Source organism: Poecilia mexicana, unplaced genomic scaffold, assembly GCF_051168715.1.
Source record: "Poecilia mexicana isolate PSO_F unplaced genomic scaffold, ASM5116871v1 scaffold_12, whole genome shotgun sequence".
In the NCBI taxonomy this organism is placed as follows: Eukaryota; Metazoa; Chordata; class Actinopteri; order Cyprinodontiformes; family Poeciliidae; genus Poecilia; species Poecilia mexicana.
Genome location: NW_028263381.1, coordinates 8,863,068 through 8,889,490, shown reverse-complemented (window position 1 = coordinate 8,889,490; position 26,423 = coordinate 8,863,068). Strand labels below are relative to the sequence as shown.

General features: G+C 38.9%; 3 protein-coding genes and 1 non-coding gene across 4 annotated transcripts in view; 2 read left to right on the top strand and 2 right to left on the bottom strand.

Annotated features, from left to right (window-relative positions):
- The window catches only part of loxhd1a (lipoxygenase homology PLAT domains 1a), a 28,041-nt gene extending 25,777 nt beyond the window's left edge, over window positions 1-2,264 (bottom strand). The window contains exon 1 of the mRNA XM_015009002.2: window positions 1,167-2,264. Coding sequence (XP_014864488.2) covers window positions 1,167-1,890 — 724 coding nt within the window. The 5' untranslated portion in view covers window positions 1,891-2,264. The remainder of the gene's footprint in view (window positions 1-1,166) is intronic.
- Window positions 2,265-4,757: 2,493 nt separating this feature from the next.
- Window positions 4,758-19,366, bottom strand: st8sia5 (ST8 alpha-N-acetyl-neuraminide alpha-2,8-sialyltransferase 5). Its single transcript, XM_015008999.2, has 9 exons — window positions 18,881-19,366; window positions 14,379-14,486; window positions 13,971-14,066; window positions 10,288-10,380; window positions 8,883-8,969; window positions 8,271-8,415; window positions 8,052-8,164; window positions 7,441-7,533; window positions 4,758-6,802 (listed from the first exon to the last, which is right to left on the bottom strand). The coding sequence occupies exons 1-9, from the start codon at window positions 19,024-19,026 to the stop codon at window positions 6,340-6,342; spliced, it is 1,344 nt and encodes a 447-aa protein (XP_014864485.1). The 5' UTR covers window positions 19,027-19,366; the 3' UTR covers window positions 4,758-6,339.
- A 2,799-nt stretch (window positions 19,367-22,165) lies between these two features.
- On the top strand, window positions 22,166-24,974 carry rpl37 (ribosomal protein L37). The gene is made up of 4 exons (XM_015009017.2): window positions 22,166-22,275; window positions 22,920-23,055; window positions 23,192-23,276; window positions 24,864-24,974. The coding sequence occupies exons 1-4, from the start codon at window positions 22,273-22,275 to the stop codon at window positions 24,931-24,933; spliced, it is 294 nt and encodes a 97-aa protein (XP_014864503.1). The 5' UTR covers window positions 22,166-22,272; the 3' UTR covers window positions 24,934-24,974.
- LOC148155981 (small nucleolar RNA SNORD72) lies at window positions 22,765-22,842 on the top strand. Its single transcript, XR_015764966.1, has one exon. It is a non-coding gene; the product is annotated as a small nucleolar RNA SNORD72 (small nucleolar RNA).
- Window positions 24,975-26,423: the final 1,449 nt, after the last annotated feature.

The following is a 26,423-nucleotide window of genomic DNA, read 5'->3' as shown; positions in this document are numbered from 1 at the left end:
GAATTGGTTGTTGCAATAATCCTTCGTGTTCTTTATAGGAATCCTAAACCTGAAACTTCAAAAGTAGGATTTTCTTCACCCTGCATTATGTAAGGGTGAAGTTATTTCACTCAGAGGGATCAGGTTCCTCTAAAATACTTATCCGTGGATGCTGTAGATTAATGAATAATACAACAAAGCCAAGATAGATGTAAGGAAGGACGTTAAAAAAGAAATAGAGAAGGAAAAAAAAGCAACAACAAAAAATCACCTGCTGGCAACAGACGAACAGAAGGATGAGATTGATCCAACAAGAACAGGGATTCCTAATTAACAGCAATCGGAGCTATTAAGATCCAATTAAAGAGAAAGGGAGACACCTGATAAAATCAGATGAACAGTGGCCTGGTAAAACTGAGCTTTGTTAAACTTCTCAGGGTGTAAGCCACCTGGGCGAGCCAGTCAGATAGCAAAGATATATACATAGCTTGAGCACGCTCCACATTAAGGTAAAAATGTGTTCAAAAACTTTAAAGCAAGTCAAAGTTAACGAAATTTGATCGTACCAATAAATTGCTTTAATTTGTGTTGTGACTGCACACTGTACATTTTATTCTGTCTCTCATTTCTGAAGAGTGAGCAAATGGACCACATTATAGTGAAAACTGAGGAAGAAGTTGTGAATTACTAATTAAAAACTCCCAGACAGATGTGTCATCTAAATGTTTACGCATCACAAGTCCTGAAGGCATCTTCACCAGAGGTGCCAATTAATGTGGAGGGAACCGTCTTCCCATTTTCTCATTTATCACTTTCAGTTTTGAAACTCTAAAATAACCTCACGGATTCAAGAAATACATACTTAGACTGTGTTGGAAATAAAATCTATTTACGACCAAACGTATATGTTCAGAATACAACGCTCCCTCCTGAATATTGTTCTGACCCTCAGTGGCCCCAGTCCCAGTCCCTCAGACTGGGACAGCACCCAGCTCCTCTGTTTGGCTCCATTCATGTGGAACATAACTGAGCTTTCATCCAGAACAATCACAGAGGGGATTCCCCTTCTGGACAATGGTTGGAACTGAATGTGGCTGGCAAGAACCTTCAACAAGGCCAGATTTATTCACTTCCAAAGAAGAATATCAGGGATTTCTCTTTTTTTTTTGGCATTGTGTGACCCTTACCTTTCTTTTTGTAGTACTCGTCTTCATATCCATCTGAAGAGTCTGTGTGGTAGTTGAGCAGCTCGTTCTGGTAGATCAAGGCGTAGTCCACCTGTTTGCTTTTGGATTTCTTCCCTTTTTTCTTTTTATCATCATCGCTGTCTCCGGAGCTCTTCTTGGCCTTCTTCTTTTTCTTTTTCTTCGTGTCTTCCTCTTCCTCTTCGTCTTCCTCGATCAAGGGCTCCTCACCGTCATCATCGTGAGACTTCTTCTTCTTCTTGCCAGTTTTGGACTTTTTGTCCTTGGACCCCATCTCCTCCTCTCCCTCTGGATTCTCTACGGACGACTTCTTTTTCTGCCTCTTCTTCCCCTCAGTCACTTCCTCTTTAAGCCGCTCAGATTTGTCCTTTCTGGGTTTGATTGTGGCCTCGTTGTTGTTCTGCTCACCCTCAGCATCCTTACTTGAAACCGCAGCATCAGCTTCAGCCTCGGCATCATCGTTTGGTTTCTTTTTCTTCTTTTTCACCTTATCTCCTTTTTTCTCCCTCTTCTCTTTCTCTGGCGGCTCCTGGGTCTCAGAGCGTTCTGTGCTCTTGTGTTTCCTCCGACTCTTTCCTCTTTTCGTGGCGTCTCCATGGGTCAAACCCTGGCCACTCTCCTTTAAATTTGGCTCCGTTTCCTCCACTTCGTCATCAACCTCTTCGGTTTCTTCCGAAGCTGCGGATTTTTTCTGTTTCGACGGCATCTTTTATTCATCCACTTCCCTGGCCTTTAGTTTCGTAAGTGCTGCCTTGAGTTTCTAATGGTGTAAGACAATTCATTTGACCCTTGGCTACGGTTAGATTCTGGAACTGTGAAATCTGCAGGACGCCGGGGATGTAAAGCTGAAGATGTTTGGTCTCCAGGCACTGAAACGGGGGAATCTCCCCCTTGATGGTGTGCTACTTGGGTGGTATATGAACATAAACCACACAAACACCTCTCATGAAAAATTACTGGCACCTCAGCGATCACGTGAGCCACAGGGAGAAAGCCCTGTGAAAAAGGAGCCTTGCCCAGAGAACTTATCTTCTCTGCCACAGCATCCTCCATTATTTATGGTGTCAGGATCGCTTTACGAGCCGGGGGCGTCTCGCTTTTACCTGCGGACAAACACACACACACACACACACACACACACACACACACACACACACACACGTATACACACTTCTTTGTAACTGCCTCTCTGTTCTTGCATAGAGAAGCAAAATCTGAGTGAATGATCGTTACAACAGGCTGAAAATTACTATCTCGGTTTATATTCAGAAGCAATTAGTTTTATTTCTCTTCTAAGAGTTGCATGTGTAACTTTAGAGAAAGAAACTGATTGTCTTGAAAAAAAAATCAATCTGACTGAGCTCACAAATTAAATCTAATATTTTAGTTATATGGAGCTTAATCTCAACTGGACTGGATTGTCTTTAGTTAAATAACATGCAGCCTGGGTTCAGTGGACTGTTTATTAATCAGTGTGCTTGCTAAACCTTGAACTGTTCTAATATTGATAGTAAAAAAATGTAGCAAAATTATGGAAAATAAAGAAAATCTAAGACAATAGTCATCAGTGTTTTTATCTATTTTGGGCAAGAAAAAGTGTTAATAAATCCAACACTGAAAATGTAAGGTCGTATTTTCTACAAACAGAAAAAAAACAACGTCCTATTTAATGTTTCATGATGGTAAAAAAACAACAACAAAAAAAAACAACTACATATCTTCATTGCACTCCTATCCTGCTGGCACCCACATGTGCCCCTGACTATGAGCCATATCATCCCATTAGTCTTATTGCTGCCATCTGACACCTGATGGACTATAGCATCAAGGGGAAGGGCAGAGCATGGTCATATTGATCTGTCAACATCAAATTACCCTACCAAGTGGAAGACAGCAGACCTCGTTTACCTCGGGGAAGCATCACTCCCCTACGCTCCGAGACAGAATGCTCTTTCATCCTATCAAAAATTTAAAGCACGGCTTAGCAAGTATGATGTCTATTTTTAGTTTCATGCTGACAAACAGTTTGGACCCAAGATGTTCCTTCGGAGATGTATTTTGAAGCTTTTAAAAACCTTCGCCAAACAGTGCAGTTCAGTGAAACTGTTAAAACATTTTTATTTTTTGTTAGTGCAGAAACTATTAAAACTCAGACAGGAAATTTTTAACTTTGATTTTGTTTACTGTCGTCTTATATTTCACTATATAAATAGATGAGAACATTTAGATGAGTTACACTGAAAAACCCATAGCAAACATGTTATTCCTGAAACACAAAGCAAGTGGAAGGGCTGCACAGTGGCGCAGTTGGTAGAGCTGTTGCCTTGCAGCAAGAAGGTTCTGGGTTCGATTCCCGGCCCCAGTCTTTCTGCATGGAGTTTGCATGTTCTCCCTGTGCATGGTGGGTTTTCTCTGGGTACTCCGGTTTCCTCCCACAGTCCAAAAATATGACTATCAGGTTAATTGGCCTCTCCAAATTGCCCCTAGGTGTGAGTGTGTCTCTGTGTTGCCCTGCGACAGACTGGTGACCTGTCCAGGGTGACCCCCGCCTCTCACCTGGAACGATAGCTGGAGATGGGCACCAGCAACCCTCCCGACCCCACTAAGGGACAAGGGTGTAAAGAAGATGGATGGACAAAGCAAGTGGGTGATTGGTCAGATTGCATTACTGTATTAAACTACTATGTGTAAAAACGTACCTATAACTTCCCAGAGTTGGTCTTAAACCAAAACATCTTAGACTCTAGAGTCATTTAAACTTTTACACATTCTTATTTTTCATCTGTTTTTTTTTTATTGTTCCATTACGTTGATTGATCCACACTTATTGTATCTTTCTATATTTTTGATAGAAGATCTTGCATGTATCTGTATTCTACTGACTTGTATATATTTCTGAAAAAAGGCTATTTACTTTTTTTTTTGTTAGGACGATCTTAAAAAGGGCTTTGCAACTCCAGCCCTCATGTTCCACTGTTCTTTGGATGCCCTCCAGGTCCAGCACTCCTGAATCAAATGAATGGTTAATAACCAGGCCTTTGTAAAACTTGTCGACATGCCAACTAGGTAATTCAGCCCATTGATTGAGGTGTGTTGGAGCAGGGATGCATCCAAAAGTTGCAGGACAGTGGCACTCGAGGACTGGAGTTGCAGAGTCCTACCTTAAGGTGTAATTCTCTTATATCTAGTAAATAATTATATCTATAATTTCTCAATAACCTTGAGTTAAATTTATTTTTTTTGTCCCTTCAACAAATGATCTATCTTCTTTATCACATTTCCTTTTTTTCATTTTAAAACCCCCAAAATGACATCCATTTCATTGGGATTTTATGACAAACTAACACAAGCATAACTTCGAAGGGAAAAGAATAGAATAGAAATATAGAAAAATAATTTCATAAACATCCTGAACATCCTTGAATCTATGGGCTTCATTCTTTGACCAAGACAACAAATTTTACATGTAGAAATATTAAGTGCTAGAGAACATGTGAACCCTCGGCACACTATAAACTAGAAATAGTTAAGTCATTTTGAATGGCAACTCATACACACATTCACTAATAGCCATTTGAGAAATTCGAAACAGGTTTATTTACAAACACTCAATATAAAGAATGATCAAGAGTTAAGAAGTACCGCATAGACCAACATACACCTCCTTCCAAAACGTAACCTTTTTTTCCCCCCAGTCTTGAGTCAATCACTTATTGTTGTCAGACTTGTTTTGGCGTCTATATTTGATGCTATCTGTGAGAATTAAGCACATAAAGAACCTATGAAAATTATAAACATGTTGAAACTCAAAATAAACTAACAAGTTGCTGAGCATAAATAGAGAAGCAAAAATAATAATTTACGTTTGTCTAATCTTTAAAAAGTACAAAACAGATCCAGTGTGAATCAGCACAGCTTTCCAGTAGTGAAATGTGTGATTTTTTTTTTTTTTTTACAAATGCAATCAAATCTATGCAGTTCAAAGTAAGATAAAATAACATTAAATGAAATTGTTTTGTGCTACAACAAACAGGGGCAGCAACCGTCATCATTCTTGCACGACTAATCAGTTATTACTATATTCTACAGCCGACTTGGTCTTTCTGTGTTTCCTGTCTTCAGCTCCCAATGCACTGTGAAGAGGCTTAAGTGTAAACATATTCCAGTGATCGTTAAAGCAGGCACACACAAAGCCAAGTATAGAGTAAATTCATGCAGAGCATTTCATGGCAATGAATGCAACTTACAGAGAACGATTCCAGCAGAACATGAGCCAGAAAGGGCACATACGTTGTTTTTTTTTTGTTTGTTTTTTTTTTTTTTTTTACATCAAGCCTTACATTTCCTTTCATTCAAGAGCCAAACCAACATTTCATTCCACTGTAAGGTATTTGTACATAAGCCGGACACGCGGGTGTGTTGCACATTGTCCAGAGGGATTTGATATTCTATAAGGCAAAAATGGCTTAAGACAAGATTGACAGCTGGGTTGTTTTGTAGCAGCACGCTGCTTCGTTTTGTAAAAGTTCTTGCCCCAAACCAAAAATAATTAAACACATTGGTGTCTCATCTTAAATATTGGGGGTAAGGGGGTGTTTTTCTTTTCTTAGAGAGCAACTAGGCCAGTGAAAACAGGCCTTTTTAGCTGAGTCTGAAAGTACTCACACAGCTGAATAGGAAAGAGGTTACAAAAGTAGACAAGAAGATGTTACTGCTGTATAGTCTAATATAGGCTTGTTTGACACAAACGTTAAGCTGCCACACCCACGGACTGTCCAAGAGAAAGTTAAAAGACGGGGCATGAAGCCACTCCCACTGGAGCCCCGTTTCAGCTCAAACACCTGTGCAACCCGGTAGAAAACAACATCTCTGTACAGCGGGGCCACTTCAAAAACTTCACAGAAACAACACTATTATGAAGATCACTTTTTATATTGAACATGAGCATCCTATGGACAGAGACTCGGAGATCGCCACAGTGACATGACAGCTGCAGAGGCTCTTTAAAAAGAGAAACGTGTTCTAGCGAGCAAATCTTCACCACACCGTTGAACTAATCGGAGCGAATAAGTGTGCACTCCAATTGCCAAGTGCATAATCCTAACAAAAACAAAACACATTAATTTAAAAACCAGAAAGAAAAAAAAACAAAAGATCATGTGCAGCGACCCGTATGTACATGGATGATCCCTCGCGTGTGCATGTGGATGAAGTTAAAAATTTCATGAGGCATAGCGTGGAAGCCTGGCCGTGGCTTCACGTTGTCGTAGTAGTGGTGAGTAATAAAGATGCCGGCTGGATTCATGGGGAACGCCCAGAAACCGTAGAGGTGCACCTCCTCGCAGAGCTCCATGGCGGCCGTCACGAGCATCAGGCCGCTGCTCAGGCGCTTGGCCCGGACGCCCTGCACCGCCCAGAAACGCTGCACGCTCAGGAGATACTGCGGGTGGAAGAAGAACACGCCTCTCTGGGAGTCGAAATCGTCCAGCATGTACTTGACTCGGAAAGACACGTCAGTGTTGCGGGTGTTGTAAAAGGCAGGTAGCACCACCGATGAGTTCTCGTAGTTCTGGAGGACTTCGTAAAATGGCCGCCGCCATTTCTCCAGCTTCTGAAATCTGGACAGGAAATCCAACAGAAAAAAAAAGGATGCTAAGAAGATAAACAATGCACTGCAAAGGTGCTTTCAGGCAATTTGAACTTTTTCACATTTTGTGAACAAAGTTCTGATGTCTTTTATTAGGTTTTTATGCGAACAACCAACACAGAGTAGAAACTAATTTTGAGGCAAAAATGTGCTCAGTAGAGGTCTCGAATACGAATCAAGGGTCGGCAACTTTTCAGCACAGCTGGCTCCAATATTAGCTCATTAGCAGAGTTCTGTGCATGCTAGTGAGGAAGTCATATAATCCAAGCGTGTAGGGAAAGGGTCGCATCTAAAAGCTGCAAGACTGCAGTTTAACATCACTGATCTAAAGAAACCACGAGGCTCTTAGCTGCTTCTATGATCAATATTCTCCTTGTAATACTAAAAAAAACAAACATACTGGTATGTTTCCCTTTTCATTGATAAGTAAAGTTAATAAGTAAAGATATTGATAAGTAAAGTTTAAATCAATGCAATGTTTGACTTCAGACTTATAATTACATGCAATTAAAAATATATTCTATAAAATCCCAATAGAAATACATTGACATTGGTGGTTGTAAAAAAAAAAAATCTCTAATGTCTTTCTAGCATAAATATTCACAGTACCTCTCTGTAATAATACTTGGATTTATGGTCACCAGGTCTGTCTTGGTGCCCACATCTGCTGAGTATTTCTCATTGATGGGGGGGACATTGCATCTGTAAGAGACAGACGGGAAATAAAGAATTTCCTTTTAGCTTTCTATCTTTTTTTATTATTATTACTTTGAATTCATAAGAGCTGTACAGTACTGATGTTTCCTGATGTTTTCCTTTCTCTGGAACTGAAATTTTAGGATGTGAAATACCAAGAGAAATTCTAATCAAAATATATAATTTTCACTCTGATGGCGTCTTGTTCTGATGTCCAGTCGAGTTCAAATGGTGTAATAAACTAATATAGAAGGTAAGCAGGTTTAAAATCATGAAAATTGTGCATTATATTTATGTTTTTTTAAAACATACCCAGGGTAAAAATGACAGGATAACTAAATAGCTTGAGTTAGAGCATATGGTTCAGGATACTTTTTTTTTTTTTTTTTCATATGAAAACAAGGATTGATTAAAAGGATACTAGCCTGTAAAACAATTTATTTCAGTCTCTCCAGAAATGTTTCTAGCTATTCATCTTAATCTGTCGGAAATAACAAAAGACCAAAACATAATTTCCGGCGTACCTGAAAACAAAATCGGCTGAATCGATTTCCTTTCCGCATTTGCTGTTCTTGATGATGCCACCATTCCCAATGACAGCACATTTTTTGAACTGGGATTTGGAAAATGGCATATCCTAGATTTCAGAAAAATCACAATAGAAGAGCTTCATAAATAGTAATAATAATAATAATAAAGATCTCATATGGTACAAAAACTACTTGAAGAGAACGTGAACTCACATCTGGGAACATCTTGAAAATCTCTGTGGTAATGGGAAGGATGCCGCTGGTGTCCACCTCGTACCTTAGCTTAGAGCCTGAAGGAGTGTTTCTCTTGGTGGTGAACAAAAAGGATGGAGCGTTACAGCAGCGGGACAGAGACATCCTAAGGATGGAAAAACATGAAATCAGTAAACATACATCAGCTATGATGACTGTGCTTCATCTTTCCATGCACATTTAAAAATGCTTTATGCAGGACTCCAAGTGAAGAAATGAAAAGTGTTTTCACTATTTTTCCAATTTTGGCACATTGTTTTCTTTAACCATGTATCTTCATGCATCTTTCAAAATAAAACCACATATGCAATGATGGAATGGAGGTATAAAAGCAGAATAGCCTGTGTGCTTTATTAGCATTTTTTTTGTCTATAATTTCCTCGTTCAGAGCTCACAAATAGCTGAATACTTTTTTCTGATCTTATTTCGAAGTAACAGTAGAAAATATTTAAAAACATTATCAAAACAACCCATCTTGTGCTGAACAAAATCCCAAAATACTCAAATGTCATTAGAAAAGGAAAAGATTAATTTTCATAATGCAGTTCTTGCAGTGAAATGAATGGCGCTTACTTAAAGTTGCTGGCCTCCTCTTTGTTTTGCTCCCACTTGCAGATTTGTAGGTTTCGCCATCTTTCAAACAGCTCTGAGGTTTTAACCCTGGTGGACAAAAATCACAGATTTAGGAGCAGGTTGTTTATATTCAACAATTAAGCATGGGAGTCTAAAAATGACAATACCCAAACAAAGAGGAAAAAAAAAATCTGCCTTGGTAATTTGCCACTGATAAAACTATTTCAGACAATTTTTTTTTTCCAGGCACCCTCTTTGTTGTGATTATTGAAGAATCTGACTCATGTCGTTATAAGAATGAAAGCAGGGAAGCTGAAAAGGCCTTTAGTCAGAATAACTATGATAACACTTTTGACAGCCTGGCATCAAATGTCAGTGGATAATAATCCTATTCATTTTAGAGAGAAGAAACTGCTGAGATTGCAACTGGCACTTCGGGCTCATTAAGACGTGCATTGAAGCTGAATGAGCAATAAGCAAATGCATTATGTAAATGTTATTTATAGCATCCTGGAGAGCAGGGGTGAGCTAGTTTGGTCCTCGAGAGCTACCATCCGACAACTTTTAGATGCATCCTTTTTTCCAATACACCAGAATCAAATGAATGACTCGTTACAAGGCCTCTGCAGAGCTGAGTGACTGGTGGTGAGTCACAAATTAAAAGGGCAATTCATCCGCTTACTTTAAAGCTAGAAAGCTCAAAATGTTTGGAAGTGTAAACTCAAACCCTTCTGGGTTTATTTTTCATCTCCAACTATTTCCATTTATTATAGGGAAATACTTGCAAGAAAGAGCTCCTTCTGAGTTGTTGCAGTATTTTTGTCTCATTACCAAATGATAGTATATAAAAACATAACAATAAAAGTGAACACAAGACACACCAAATCTGATTGGCATGGCCTAGAAAAAATTAATTTAGCGACAACTTCACAATTTCACAGAAGTAATTCTGAAGGCTCAGCACACTATGCTTGGGGTCATTGCTATCAATAATCCAAAAGTTGGGACACAGTTATGTTTTTCATTCACTGTCTCAGCATATATCTTTTAATCCATTCCTTTCCTCAGCTCAGGGATCAAACTAAGACCTTTGTTGCATTTAATTTCTCACACCAAGCACATTCAAAGTACAATCCCCACTTACTGAAACTCCTGGTAATACTTGTATAAAAGCCTAACATAACAGTGAGTTTTATTGCGTTTTGCTTCTCTTCAGAAGGTGAAAACAGGCAAACATACAATAAGGCAGAGCTGTATTGATCTTAAATAGTTAGGAAGTAGCCATGCACAATTCTACAGTCAAATCAACATCTTTACAATCAAGGCCAGTCACTGTAAACCTTCCTGGCAGATGAGTGATAATAGTCCAGTGTGAACATCGGCGGCGTCATGAACAATCACTCACATCGTCAGGACTTTGACATCCATAATCTCCTGTCTGAGCTCCCTGCAAGCCGTGGAGTTGAATTCAAAAGAGCCGTCATAATTTTCCAGATACCTGGAGGGATAAACACAGTCATCCTCTGCCCGCAGCAGCTGGCACACAAGAGAATCAACAGATTGATAGCAAACTGTTTTAGTTAGCTACAATGTGCACAAATGAGCAGTAAAATAAACACTCTATTACTTGCCACAGCATGTCTATGGTTTGAGCTTATGAAATATAAGAGTACAGGTAGCACTTTGGGATGAAATAATGAGAGAAGTGATGCAACTGATTTTTCTGGCATCACAAACAGGACAGGAGTATTCTGGTTAATGGACACTTGCACCAGATTCTGTAACATCTTAGACTAAACCAATGCGATACGAAAAACCTCTTATATTTTCACTTGTCAAACTAGGTATAATGACACTAGCACGGCGTTAAACTGGTATTTTGGGGTTCTAATGTGTTTTTTTCCTCATATAAAAGAGCATTTGAAAAGAAAAAGGTGTTGGGAATGGTTACACTGTAATGTCTGGTGAATATGAGCATGAGTGTTTGTGTGTTTTTTTTTGTTTTGTTTTTTTATCACAATACACAGTAACTAACACTGAAAATAAGAGGGAATTTTAACTATAATTCATGATTATATACCACTGGAGACATATACACAGAAACAACTGGTCATGCAAACAAGGGATCATAATATGACACACTATAAGCTGGCAAATTACTTCAGAAATACATAAATCACTGCACTGAGATGCTTACAATAACCAGAACATTTGCAACAAAAAAATTGTCATCCTTTTTATGCATTAAAAATCTGAATAATTTAGCTTAGTTGTGGACTTCAAACTGATTTAATTAAAAATCAACAGGCTGAGTATTTTTGAATATGTGATAAGTATAAGTCAGCCTGAAATTATATGACTGTGTCTGGAGTCAGAGAGGGAAAACAGGAGGAGGTATGAACCGTCTCTACTGTGTTTAGAGTGCTTTTGGCATTTTTATTCAGCTAATAGAAATTTGTCCTGAAAAAATAAATAAAAATTTCTAAACTGCATCTTGCTAAAGTCTCTAAAGTGTGTTGCATGTCAAGCAATTATTTCAATTTGTAATTGTTTTCCTACATGTCTATTCTGTACTCTTAAATCAGCTTGATTATTCATTATCTTTAAAGTCTGGCAGTGTTACAGATTTCTTTTATCCTACAATTTTGAAGGAAATTTTGAAATTTTGTGCCTATTTTTGCCACCTCTACAATTCCACATATTTTGTCTAAAATACACTAAAAATAAGAACACATCTAAATTTTTTTTTCTAAATACAAATGAAAGCATGCATGCCCTGTACAAACATTTCCACTGCATACAAATTGCATACTGGCTTGGACTCACCAATATAGGCCCTATATGGTGAAACTACATGCACGTGTTGTCTTTTACCGTTTTTGTTGTTTAGTTGTTTTTTTTTCTCAGTAATCTGCAACACCTGCAATAAAGCCACCAGTGGAGAAGAGGCGCTGTCTTCCAGAGATATGAAAAAGGTGCTGAAAGTTCCTAACTTCTAACACCCAAAAAAGTTTTTGCATAATAACATGATGGAACTTTCCAAGGGTGTTAATGTGCATGCAGAAGTAAGTGTCTGCATTTTTTATTGCAAGCCTGGAGACAGAGATCCAGTGCTTTCATGAATGGTACTATATGGAAAGCCAGTGATGTCAAAATTTGTGGTTGTGGCTTTAGATTACGGGCGCAGTGCAAAACGCACTCTGTGATAGAAAGCTCTCCAGGAAGACTTCAGTCAAGTCATAGTAGACAATGTTGCATGACTCTGTGTTTTTGTGTTTAATGATGTAAAGCACTTTGAAATGCCTTGCTGGTGAAATGTGCTATACAAATAAAATTTGATTTGATTTGATTTGGAGGAGGGTTTTCTCCTACCAAATAAATCAATAAATAAAATTTCTTCCATCATGCCAATTCCTGTGGGTGTCCCACTTAATCTATAATCATTATGTTTGATATTGGCTGTGTCATTATTATTTCACTTTGCAATGTTAAGCGGTATTGCATGTATTAATTTCTCAAATGTGTTGAAATATATTGTTATTTTGAGTGTTGTGCATGTTTTGGAGGCAGCGTGGGTTGGTTGGTAGTCGCAGGGTTAAAATAAATTATTTTAATGTCCTTTATCTTCAATAAGAAAACTTGTTTCCACAACCAAATTGTCAATATACAAAATGCCTGCAGACAATTTTATTCCTTGGAGAATTGCTAAGCCTTTAGTATCCAAAATAATTACGAGACTGACCTGCTTATTCATAAAAACAAGGCTAAGAATAAAATTTGATTGGTTTCTTTCAACTTGCATGCATATTCAAAACAGTTCCAATAAATTAAAAAGCTGCACTGATATTAGACAGAGACATAAATATAATCTAAAGGCAGAAGAAAAAATAAGCCAAGGCTTGCATAACTGTCTTGCTAATGGTTATTAATCATGAACCAAAGATAAAAGGTTAGTATAAGATTTGAATCATTTCATAGGAAATGTTCCCTTCATAAGTCAATGCACAGAATGCATTTTACAATGATCAATTACTATATGCTGTTACTACATGCAAAGCAGTTGGGGATAGGCGGGATTTAGCAGCAACAACGTCAGTTTGTTCAAATAAGTGATGGCATTTGTTAAATACTAAATGGGACAATGGATTTTGAAAGATGGAAAAGTAAACATATTACCTGTGCCTTTGGAAGTAATTGAGTTGAGCGATTTAAAGGATATGAAACAAACAAAATACAACAAGCAATACAACGAAAGTGATGCATAAAAGGAACAAGATGCTGGGATGGAGCTGAACAAAAAAGGAGTGATAAAACTGGTTGTCTACATCCACCTGATGATGCAGTGTATTTCTGAGGTTATTCCGGGTATGTGTAACAGACTTGACGTAGTAAACCCAGCTATCAATTTCTTTTGGTTGTTTTGTTTTAGCTAAGATGATGGAAACCTTTGCAAGTGTGCTCCGTTCATGTCTAAAAGCAAGACATCAAGTAATTAATTTGACGAGATGAACTTCATCTCGTAAGGCGTCTAGGATTGACCAATCCAGCATTTTACCTCAGATATTGACAACGGTTATGAAGACTTGGATATTTGAAAGGGTGGAGGGGGGTGGGAGGGACTTCCTGTCTTCTTGTAACAGCAGGAAAGTATAATAGGAAGGAGTAAGTCCAGGTCGCAGAGAGAGACAATGCAGATGTGAGAAGGGGAGATAGAAGGAGCAGAGTGTCCACGCTATACGTTACATGGCATACACACAGAAAGCTGTGCAGAAACACATGACACACAGGTTTGGGGGAAGGAGGAGGCATTTGGAGATGGGTGCTTGATGGGGACACAAAGGGACAAGGAGAAGCCAGAACATCAACAGGAGACGGTGGCTCAGCCAGCGTCGGAGGGTGGAAGGAGGTTTGGGGGAGAGAGAGGGAGGTGGGTGGTCGACGGGGTTAGACGGCATGCAAGAGCAAATCTTAAGTGCAACCACCACTGAAAAATATGAGAGTTTATACCTTTCAAACTAATGACAAAGAAAGAAGCATTCTTGGGTTTCTGTGAAAAAAAGACTAGAAAATGCCTTCAGACAGGCCTACCTTTGAGAGCGTTTTTTTTTCTTCTTAATATCAGCTAGGCAGGGTGTGACTATTACGGAGATCTGTGAATCTGGCTGAATATTCTGACGGAAACATCTGTCAACATGCAGACAGGTCAAGTTAGAGTTAAATGTTGTCCTGTACCATCACCACCCCCTGCCAACTTCCTCAACCTGCAGATTTTCAACAAAAGTAAGAAAAAAAAAAAGTGCTGCTGCTGCTGCTGATGCTTGTGCTCTTTCTACAGTCTCTGAGGAGACTCACGGGCATCTCCCAGTCCACACATGCTGGCCTGGGTCGTCTCTATAATCAGTTCTATCTTTCTCTTTCTCACACACACATACTCATTCTTTTTATTTATTTATTTTTTATAGAGATGTTGTGTAGTTAGTCGGGATGGAAAGGTACCTTTTCCTTCCATTTCTGGCAGGCTTCAGAGATCCGTCATCGAAGAAATTAACGGGGCCGGTCCAATTTCCGGTCTCGTCCCCTTTGACTCGGCTAAACTGTTGTGCACTAGTAAAAAAATCAGTCAGTTTATTTGGTATTTATTTAGTCCTTGTTCTGTGCATACATACATACGTACATACATACAGACAAACACACACACACACACACACACACACACACACACACACACACACACACACAGACAACCAACTCCACGTATCCACTCATGAATCTCAAAATCGAACATTCACACCCTCAGTCATGCACAGGTTTAAGAAAACAGAGTATGACACCAAACATGGCTTAAAATGATACTTTTTGCTGACGACACCACGATTAGTTCATGCTCTGCTGGGCTGTTTCCCTAAATCTGAGAGAGACTTAGAAATTTTGCTGTTCAACGTGGACTTGCAGGAGGGTTAGACTCGTAGGCGGATGTACTAAAAGGCAATGTGCTTTAAAGCGAGAAACAATAATCAGCGTCAAGTTACTGCTAATGTCAAATTGCATCTGAGGGACTGATGCCAACAGATTTGCCAAGTCCCTTGCCAATTTAAAGCCAACAACATAAAGATGCCAATTTAGACCACATTCACAGCCTGTTACTTGTAAAGAGGATGTAAAGAGAACATCAGTTTAACTATTGGTGCTAATTTTTTATATATTTTTTTGTGACTAAAAATTTGGTTTCTAGTTTAAAAGTATTAGATTTTAGGGAGAGATTCTAGTTGAAACCCAGCATTTTTGAACAAACACATTCCACCTGTCCAAGCACGACGGGGTGTAAAACTTTTAATATGCGACTGACAGTCATGCAAGTGTACATGTGAGTCATTTCTGTGAGTGCCCCGTGGGCGCTGAGCTAATTTCAGAGGGGGAGAGTGAACCCTAAGAGCCTCTCTGGATGCATTATGTGAGTGAGCGTTCATCATGGGGGACTTGTGTCAATGCCATTCTGCAGGCGCTTTTAGCCTCGCTGAGTGCCTCTCCAGCATCTCCGTCCCACTCTGTGAAGCAGCGGTAGGAGTGAAGATCCTCAAATCAGAGGAGTTTTTGATGGGGGGGCCAGGAACGTGCATAAAATGGAGCATAAGCTAATCAAAGCAGAACGATTAAGGCCCCTAAAGCCTGCCTACTGAAAGCTGATTACATAAATCTCTTAGTCTAATATCTTGAATCCAACGATGAGGAGAACTTTATTTACCCTGTTTACCACAGTGGGAGCTGGACCAGATCCCATCTAAGTGGCGACTAGACCATTTATCTGCTGCCGCTCACTTAATTATGTGCTCAGTTCAGACAGTAATCCAAGTGTCAAGAGACAAACAAGCACAGATCTGTCCACTTGTCATCCTCTGATTCCACCCCGAGGAGCCTGCAGGCAAAGAAACTGAGATTCTGAAGGACTTTAAACCTGCTTGATGAATGTTCCCTATAAATAAACATCTGCTAACATTGATTCAATTCCTTCCTAGCTTGAGTTTTAATTTCTTATTGTAAAGCCCCAAAAGGCACAATTCTGGCATTGTGATCATCCAGAATAAACCTTGGGAGAGCGTCGAGGTGCAGTAACTTTCAAGAGAATCGCAACCAAAAGATTAAGGATAACTCCAGTTTCATGCAGTGGGGACTGAGGTCAACAAGAGAAACAGCAAAACTGTTCAAGTGGTCCCAAATGTTTCAAATCCCAAACAGTCATGCATGTACCCTCTGTTTGCACATAGTCTCTTTCTTTGCTGCAGCTGGTCTATATCACCTTACAAACGAGTCAAGACAGAATGTCTTACCACAGCACACATTCTGCCTGGGCAATACATCAAAACAGAGTCAGACAAAATCTTAATTATTTATTGGCTGTATCATTAAATGTTTTGTTTCGCAAGAAACAGGGCCACAAATTCAGTAGATCCCTTTCTTGAAATATAAAGATTCAATGTTTTTGTTAGTTTTGTAGCCATTGTGGCATAGTAAAATTAGATTCCAAAAACATTTGGGGTGTTGAACTAGATTTGGATCCTTCCTTTTCAGGATGGACTGCTTATCCAGCGAACAACTTTAAGGATTTTTAAAAACAAGAAATGGGTGCACAACTTTGAATTTATTTTAGATTGTCTCTAATTATATTAACAAGCTCCACCGTAGACATACGCCCTCACTGATATTTGTTGCATGGACCCCAACCACACACATTTTTTAAACCAAACATATCCTACTCCAAAGCTCTTCAAGGGTGACTAAAATTTGGAGCTGAATGTAAAAACAACCCAAAAGTCTCGGAGAAAGATTTGGTCAAATGAGAACAAAATTGCAGCATCTCCAATGATGATAAAACATCTGCATATGAATCGATAAGCTGCGTTCATTCCTAAAAAGAGCTGCACTTTGACATTAATCCAAATAGATGTATTTATATATTTAAGCTATTACGAATGACTTTCAGTTAATTTAAGACAACCTACAATAAATTCAAACTTATCCACCCCAATGCTTGTTGTTTTATATTCACTGAAGCTGAAAGTTTTTAGCCGATAGTCCGACTCACATTTCTAACCACAAACTCTTCTTTCAGACAGAATAGACTGAATGAATTCTGACACAATAAACTCTTTAAAATGGATCATCTCTAGAAGCAGTCAAATCTGCTTACACCCACTCGTCGTGTTTGGACGGTTTCACACCGGCCTCTTCCCAACCTGTGGCGTTTGCTCTAATCCCCCTGACAGAGTATTTTTAGATGTCACCACTGTCTTCCTTTGCAGAAGTATGTCACTCGCAGGGATCAGAACAAGCTACCTGTAGCTCTGCTGTTTTCACAGTCCGTCTTTCCTCATAACCTGATGTTGGGGAATGCGGGCGGAGAGCTGATTCATGGGGACACAGCGCTGCAGAAACTACAGGGCCAGATTTATTGAGTGTAACAATGTTCACGCCTCATCTCTGACTTTAATGGTTGACCTCGTATAGTTACCGAGTAGCCCTTTTGAAATCTCTGGGATTGATGTGCACAAAGAGCAACAACACATCTGAGATATGCATTGCAGGCACCCAATTGCTTTCTGTGTCGCATGCATACATGCCCAGTTTGCAGGATTATTTGACATCCTCTTTGTGAAGCGAGGAAGCTGGGTGTGGTCAGACCCATGTGGAAGACCTCCTTGTTGTTTACACTGTTAAGATGGCAGCTTCTCTTTTGTCTCCCTCGCTCCGCATTTCGCACACTCATGCAATCACATTCATTTCATCACACCCTTTCGCAGTCTCTCCCCCACCGTCTCCCCATTTGTGCTGACAGACTGTAGCAAAATGGCTGCCGCTGATCCCACTGGAATCCGTTGTGAAGCTCGTTCCCACCTCTTTCCCATATGGGCTTGGTGGAAAAAGCAAGGAGTAAAGTCGGGGGTGGGCTAGGTGGTTGGTGGGGAGGGGGGCACAGACGGAGAGAGGTGCGTGAGCATCGGCTCTGAATTCATGGATCTCTCTTGGGAGGAGTCAGGATGCATGAATCCAAACTGAGTTTTATCAGACTGGGCCCAGCAGGGTGACAGAGAGGGGTGGGCTTAGCTCATCCTGCAGCACATGTATGTTTGCGTTGAAGGAAGCATATATGTGCTCTCTCTGCAAGAAGAAAAGTATTTAGATGTCCTGTTCTTGAACTGAAAAATGGGTGTTCCTCGTGAGTTGTTTTTTTTGCAAATGGCATAGAGATCTAACATCCCAGCTTCTCTGCATCTGCTCATCTCACGCTGATTCTTTCAGAAAGCGTGAAACCTCCTGAGAGTTTGGGAAAGATGGCTCGTTGAATGGGTTTTAAAAGAAAAAATAAATAAATAAAAGGGGCGTGAAAGAGGACTCCTCACATTATCTTGCAAAGCTGCAAAAGACACAGCTCTGCAGTGACTGTGTGTGGACCAATCAGAAATACACATCATCTTTTTAACATGCTGCTATCTGCAGCCGTCGTAGTAGCTTTCATTTTTACACTGTCGGAATCGGATGCCTCTAAAAGATGTAGGCTATGACCAGTCAAGAAGGCTGAAACAGAAAAATAAAGGCTTTTGGGGGAAAAAAAAGAAACAAAAAGTAACAAAAACAAAGGGAAAACATTACCATATACAGCTGAAGCGCTGTTTATGGTATGATTCATGATGCTTAATATTCAGAAAACACCAAAAAATAAATTCTATGCTGCTGGGAAAAAAAAGATGGATGGTTAGTTGCTATTGTTCTAATAGGCCATCTAATGCTTGTTTACCCCTGCTTCTCAATGTGTAGTTCAGTTCAAAACACTTGCATTTAGAATGAGTAATTTTCTTTATTTTATCATGCATATTATGTCTATCATTACTAAACTATTCACCAGTATGAAAATGACTATGAAAGCATGCTTTTTTTTTAGAGCTGATTATTTTATCCTTGTATTACAAGCGAGATACTAATTGGAGGAGGAGATCAATACTTACCTCTTGATGTAGTTTTTCCCATAAAGAATCTGTTGTAAAAGCGTGACGAGTCCAAATGCGCAAATAAATATGAAACACAGGGATCTACTGCCGAGTATATCTTTGCCCGACGACGGGTCGGTGTATGCCATCCTTCGGCGCAGCATCCAGAGCTGACGGTGACACCCGGGTAGGTGTCTCTCTGCGCCGCATCCAGAACCAGGATCACAGGTGCCTCAATACCCGCTGAGCTGAGCTGGACATTGTCCGCCACCTTTCTACGCCGTTTGTCCGCTCTCAATCCAGAGCATCATTGTTGATGGATGGAAAGCATCATCTAATTCACTAACAGATCTGATGGTTTCTGCAAACACATCCGATTTCCCCACTCCTTTCCCCTCCACCCCCCAAAAAATCTGTGGTTTCACTCGTTACGCAAAGGTGGTCAGATGAAGAATCATCAAAGGGTTCTGAAGGTGCGCCTGGTTCTTGATCTCAACGAGGTGCAGTCGCTCGGTCCGATGTAGGCATCGCAGGTTGTGGAGAATAGCGGAGAAACCCCCCCGAAGGGTTAAATTTGGAGGGATACGCAAAATACGATGTGAGGCTTCACCCTCCTGTTGGCCAACACTAATCTGCTGACATAATATTGACAGGATAAATTCACATCCCTTTGTGCCTCATCTCAAATCTGTGCAAGGAGACGTGACTGCAATGAAAAAAGGGAGGATGCGCCTTTTCTCAGCCAGGCTGACGGGAGCGCGCCGCGCTCCTCTCACATGGTCCTTACTCAGCGAAAGCCCAAGGTCATGGACTGCTATTCAAGGATGCACCGGCGCACTCACAACATCTTCGACTATCTAGGTCACACGGGTGCAGGGAATTGTGGAGAGGCTGCTCCCAAACTGTCCTGGTACGATGTGAGCTTGATTGCAAGCTATAAAGGGCACCAGGGATGATGCTAAATATAAAGATTTTACAGCCTCCTTCCTCCACCGGCAATGGCTCACTGCCCAGGATGCCATTGTGACAGGGGGCAGCATAAAAATCAATTTGTGCTGCCCCAATTACAAGCCATGCTACACTCCTGTGGACTGAATGGTGTCAGGTCAGCTGCTGTTCAGAATCTAAACAATGTAGTGTAGAACAATATTCAGTGATTTCAACGGTTCTACACTGATCCCATGTTCTTTAAAAGACTGTGGATGTACATCAAACCTTCATTCTGCTTTTGAAATCACAATCAGGAGCATTTTCTACGGACATTAACAACGTAAATTAAATAAGAAAACAGTGAAGGCATGAAATGCTAGACTCTTTAATTAGTCTAAAAGTATGCACGTTCACTTTTGCGACTGCTTAACATCCTGATATGTTTGTCAAATTTAAATGAGAATCCAACATGATTGTAAGACATACCTCGTCTGTAAATCATTGTGAGTTGCCTTTTTCCCGTGTTATAGAATTGCTTTGTAAGTAAAGCCGGATTAATTGATTGACTGACTGGCTCAATATTTTTAGATTTGTGTGATAATTCCTCATTGTCCTTTGGATTTTATTTGCATTTTATTGTTTTACAAGGTGTGACCATGGAAGGGAAATAAATTAACATTTTTACTTGCAGTTACTGAGAGGCATGTCTTTCAAACCGTGCCCCAGCAAATTCAGTTGTGTTAAAACTGGTGCAATGTCCCTCCTGTTCTCAAAATACATTCAAAAACCTGGATTAAGATATTAAAAATTATAATTAATTTTCATATAAGTTAAAAATAAGTGGACTAAGACTTGAACCTTACAAGTACACCTGTAATTTTTTTATTTACAATGATTTATTGCCACTTATGACAACATATTGTTCACATTTCAAAAGATAGAATTTACATCACTCTAAACTTTGCTCTAAAAAAATTATGCTTGATCAGTTTTGACTAAAAGCATTATGGTTAGTGAGTCAAACACCTTTAAAATCCAGACCAAAACAAAGTTCAACCTTACCGTGATCAAGAAATTATCTGATCTGATCAATAAATAAGCAATCCCCACAGCAATGCAAACTATTTCAAATCTTGTCTGTCATATCTTATTTTATTCACTCAAAAGTTCTTTGAAAATGTTGCCAGTGATTTATAATATAAGCATGAAGTAGCAAAGGGCATTCATGAAGTAGACTGTGAGGTTGCTGATTTATAAAAAAGATAAACTGTTAGTTAAGTGAAAGTCAGTATATCACAGAATTTTTGAAAAATTCTCCAAACAATTGTTTTTCAATATCTTGAGCTCACTTCCCGACCCTATACCCCTCCACACACACACACACACACACACACACACACACACACACACACACACACACACACACACACACACACACACCTACACACACCTACACACACACACACCTTGAAACAAACACACAAATATCACAAAATAAACAACCAACAATATGATAGGAACAGAGATTTTTTGAAAAGCATAAATGAAACCTACAATGTCGCTATATTTGGCCTTAGTATTGAGGGGCAAAAGCTTACTCATGTTTTTAAAGTAAGTATATGTTAAACATTCATACACACTCAAAAAACTAAAATGTACAACAAAAGTATATATCCAGGCTATGTTCCATATCTGATGTATGTATGTATGTATGTATGTATGTATGTATGTATGTATGTATGTATGTATGTATGTATGTATGTATGTATGTATGTATATTTTGTGGGGTTAAGTTACAAAGATCTGGTCGATATCTAATTTGAGCCACTTAGAAACATATTTCATTTACTCAAATTTTCAAAAATGTATTTTATGTATTTATTTCTCTATATTTATCTTTACTGTTACTGTTAACATTATATAATGTCATAGAAGTTACTTGAGTTTAAGACATTTGTTTAATAAAAGAAGTTGCTACGACGTCTATGTAGTGTGTGGTTTTTTCTTTATTTTATTTTTTAAACAAAACTTTATTGTAGATCCACAAATAGGATTTGATATTGCATTTTCTGTGGTGTAAAACGTGAATTAGCCAATTTTCTGTATTTATTGTACGTGTTTTATAGCACACACATGGATTATGCAAATAAATACATGTAGATCTTCATTGGCTCCTGCAAAAGGCTTTACAACACATAAACAACGTTGTTGTTTAATTAACCCTTGTGCGTGCGAGGACTGAGGCAAACGAAGAGGACTGTGGCAAATGATACATGTTTTACGTGTGTAGGGTCGGTTGGACCCCATTTCTAAACACAAGGGTTAAAACCCTATTTTTGATTACTTATGGAGGATTTTTTTTCTCCCTCCAAGTAGCAAGACGGACTCATTTCTCTGCTACCCCCGGACGTAGCACGGATGTGATTTGATGCCGTACCGGGTTCTCTTCCGGTCTCTTTTCCCACAGCCACTGGGCGAAAATGGTGAGAAGCAACGCTGACAAAGAGAAATCTTTTAACATCTGCTTAATCAAACGTTTATTTGAGACAAACTGACACTTTTCTGATGGCTTATAAGTAGCGGCACCTTTTAGTTAAAGTATTTATAAGAAAAATCTAATCGTTTTATGAAATTATAATACGTTTCCGCAGCATCTTAGTAGCATTGTTCGCTAGCGTTAGCGTCAAGTCTGCAGTACCTGAAATGAGATTAAGTTAAGAAGAATGACGTGGAATAACTTACTTTGCGGATCTTAATTCAGTTTAAAGAGTTTTGTATAAATACTAAGCATGTGTTAAACTAACCTATGGCGTGGCTATTCATTTGTGTCGAGTGTTTACTTTAGTAAGCCCTTAATTCATTGCCCGTACAAGTTTGTGAAAATTGGATACTGAGACTGACGCTTGCTATTATTATAAATAAGCCATTTGAGGTTGGTGTTGAATCACAACCAACTATGTGTGCGTGGTAAAGTCTTGTCAATGATGCTACCAAACAAATGTCTGAACCAATGACTTTCTGTGATTCATTTATTTGTACTGAGACAAGACATTACTCGATTTTAACGTGACTTTAAAGTTTTTAAAGAGTACGACTCTGACCTCCCTGATCTCTTCTCCCTCCTCAGACCAAGGGAACATCGTCATTCGGTAAGCGCCGAAACAAGACGCACACCCTGTGCCGTCGTTGTGGAGCCAAGGCCTATCATCTGCAGAAGTCTTCCTGCGGCAAGTGTGGCTACCCCGAGAAGCGCAAGAGAAAATGTAAGTTGTGTAGGATATATTGTATGTCCCGTGTTGGGGATGTTTTAGCTTAAACTTCACTTGATAGGTATTTCCTGTATATCTCGAGGATTTTATTTTATTTTTTTAACAAAGTAGGATCTTATTTTGATTCTAGACAACTGGAGCGCTAAGGCTAAGAGGAGGAACACCACTGGAACCGGCCGTCTGAGGCACCTGAAGGTTGTCTACCGCAGATTCAGGTGAGGAGTGCACGTGGGAGGAAAAATGCTTGTTCAGTTTAGATCACAGTAAAAAACAAAAGTGATTTTGTTATTGAAAAAAAAAGTAACAAATGTCAGGTTAAAACATAGTTTCCTGTGTTTAAACACATTGTGCCTGTAGTTTCCTCTGTGTTCCTCACTTAAGTTGGAGTTAAAGTATCTTAATGAATGTGTGGAAATGCACAAAAAAGATGAATGATGATTAAAAAAAAAAGTTGGCCCAATGAGACTTGGATATTAGGAAAAGCTTCACTGACTGTGTTAACATCACAAATTGTTGGGTTAGAGAAACACTGTCAAATCGTAACCAATTGCAAACACTGGGGGTTGTTGATATTCCCTGCAGGAAATATAAGCAAGATTCCTCCCGCTAACTTTTAATCCACAGAACGGTTAAGACTTGTATACAAATAGACACTGTTTGCATGGTTTTATTCGTTATAAATGTTAAACCAGAATTTTGGGAAATTAGGCAGAATTTCTAACCACATTGTTTACGTCTTTCGAGTTTGGTTTTAGTGAAAACGTTCTAAGCAAAAACTTTGATATAAGTGGTTTTGACCAAACAAATTTGTTTCCTTAAGTGGATGTACGAGTTTTTCTTAGTTTACCTGGAGATGGCTCTAAACTAAATATCCAAGGGGAAATGATCATACAGGTAGACTGTAAGGAGGATTTATCTATTTTATTTACTTTAGTCATAAATGGAAAACATCAGCCTTTCATCTAGAAGCCCCACTTCCATTTATAGTTTGACAAGCAGCATAATTTAGTTTTTTCTCTCCACTCTTAGAAATGTTTGTGGAAAGGGGAATCTGATTATCCATTTAAGACAAAAAGATTCACTACTGGGAAAACCTGATGCTGAACTTCATGACCTTTGATGGAGAAATAAACAATATTTAGATCAGGAACATTTATTTTCTTTGGATTCCCTTTAGAGAAGATTTTATTTTCATATGCACAATTGTTAGTTGCTTTAAATATCTTGCAGGTTTTTAAAAATGTATATTGGTTCATTTAAAATGTTGGTAATTTATGAATTTAGTTAAAAATCTTATTTGCTGCTATTTGAACTTTAGAAGATTGACTACATATTTCAGCTGTCTGGCAAAACAGGAAATTAGGAGGGAACATTTCTAAGTGTAAATCATGTCACTAGTTATTCATGGTTTTATACTTTTGACAAAAAATTGAGGATTATTGTTTTTTGCAAGGAAATGAAGCTATTTGAATTTTCATTGTTCATTACCTAATTGTCCTGATGGGGGCGGGGCTAACCTGACAGTTTGTGACATTAGATCCTGGTGATCTCTGTTCCATCTTTAAATAGATGTTAATTTACCTTAAGCATGTTTTATCAGTCTTGTTGGCTGTTTTGCAGCAAGATCACTCCTTTTTTATAGGAAAGGGTGCCTGGTGTTTTTATTATTTTTTTGAAATAGGAATAACAAATATCCTTAATGTCCTTAATTATCAACTGTTACAAACTGATACATTTAACCAGTATCATGAGTTTAAGTTAATGTTAAATGGCTTTAACTTTTTTTTATTATTTTTTTGCAGGAATGGTTTCCGGGAAGGCACTACCCCCAAGCCCAGACGTGCTGCAGTGGCTGCCTCCAGCTCATCCTAAATGACACATTTTTGGTTTAATAAATGTGATGATAAATTGGAGTTTCGGCGTCGTGTCTTTTTCCACTTTTATCTGGGGGCCGATGAGCATGGGGTGGACCAGTTTGAGGCCAGAACTTTGTGTTCGCTTCTGGGTGGCCAAGTTGTATCTGATTTTCAGATTATGATTTAGTCTAACTTTATTTGGATTTGTTTACAAAGTATGTCTCCAGGAGACTGCTGGTGGTTTGAAGATAACTTGCTTTTTCAGTGCTGTCCAGTTATCATTCCATGGATTACATGTTGTAGAGGGAGATTGAGCCCAAATGCTTTCCATAGGGCAGTGTTTCCCAACCCTGGTCCTCAAGGCACACTACCCTGCATGTTTTAGGTGCTTCCTTGCTTCAGCACAGGTGATTTCAATTAGGAGGTGTTTGCTGAACTGCAATCATCTGAATGAGGTGTGTTGAAGCAGGGGAACATCTAAAACATGCAGGTCAGTGTGCCTTGAGGACCAGGGTTGGGAAACACTGCCATAGGGGATGAATCTGAGGTCTGATGTTAGACTGCTGCATTTAGTATGTTTTTCAAAGTAAATATAAATTATTGTCTTTAATTAAGAGATAAATTAAATTTTAAGGTCTGAATTCTTAATGTGTTCCTTCTGTCTTAGAAGTGCCACATACTGTTTGTGGAAAGGGGAATCTGATTATCCATTTAAGACAGATTCACTCCTGAGAATCTCAATGAAAGTGCAGAACACACTTTCATTGGTCCCATCTTTATATGGGTCACATCTAATTATCATTAGCTAATGAAATGTATCTTTTTTTAAATTGAAAATATAAGTGGTCTCAGTAAAAATCTAAAATGTCTGCTAAAAGTACAAATAAAGGCTTATCTGTTAATACTTTAAAGTTGAGCAAAATAGCATTTGTAATGAGGCCTTTGTACTCCATCTTTACTATAATTGTAGATGTACAATTAAAGTTTGACATGCAGCATAATTATTTACATCTTTTGAGTTTGAGAAACTGTCAAATTGAAATAGTTGGTGATGTACAATTATAGTAAAGCTCTAAACCTGAATTTAAATCTCATCTGGCAAAAATAAAGCATGTTAACAGTTTACTGATCCTTGAAAGGTTTCTGTAATTGAGTTTTTGACTTTGGATCTCTTGAGTAAAGTCATCCATTTATGATTTGAGCCGTTTCCATTTGGATGCTGGACACAGAATTTGTTTTGCGCAACACTAACAGTTCATGCAGCCAGCAGCAGCTTTTGGGCAGAAATTGCTTCAACAGGCAGAGAAAACATCCCTGCTCTGCTGAGCTGAGGACTTTGAGTCTGCATTTTGCTCTTGCATATCTGCCAGGGATGAATTTCCTTCAGGTTGAGGCAGCAGCCATGTTTATGCAATCTGGAAAAATCCAGCTGGGAGATGAATTTTTTGGGGGCGGGGTGGGAGTCTATGAAACAAGTAAATATTTATAAAGCACCAAACAATGCTG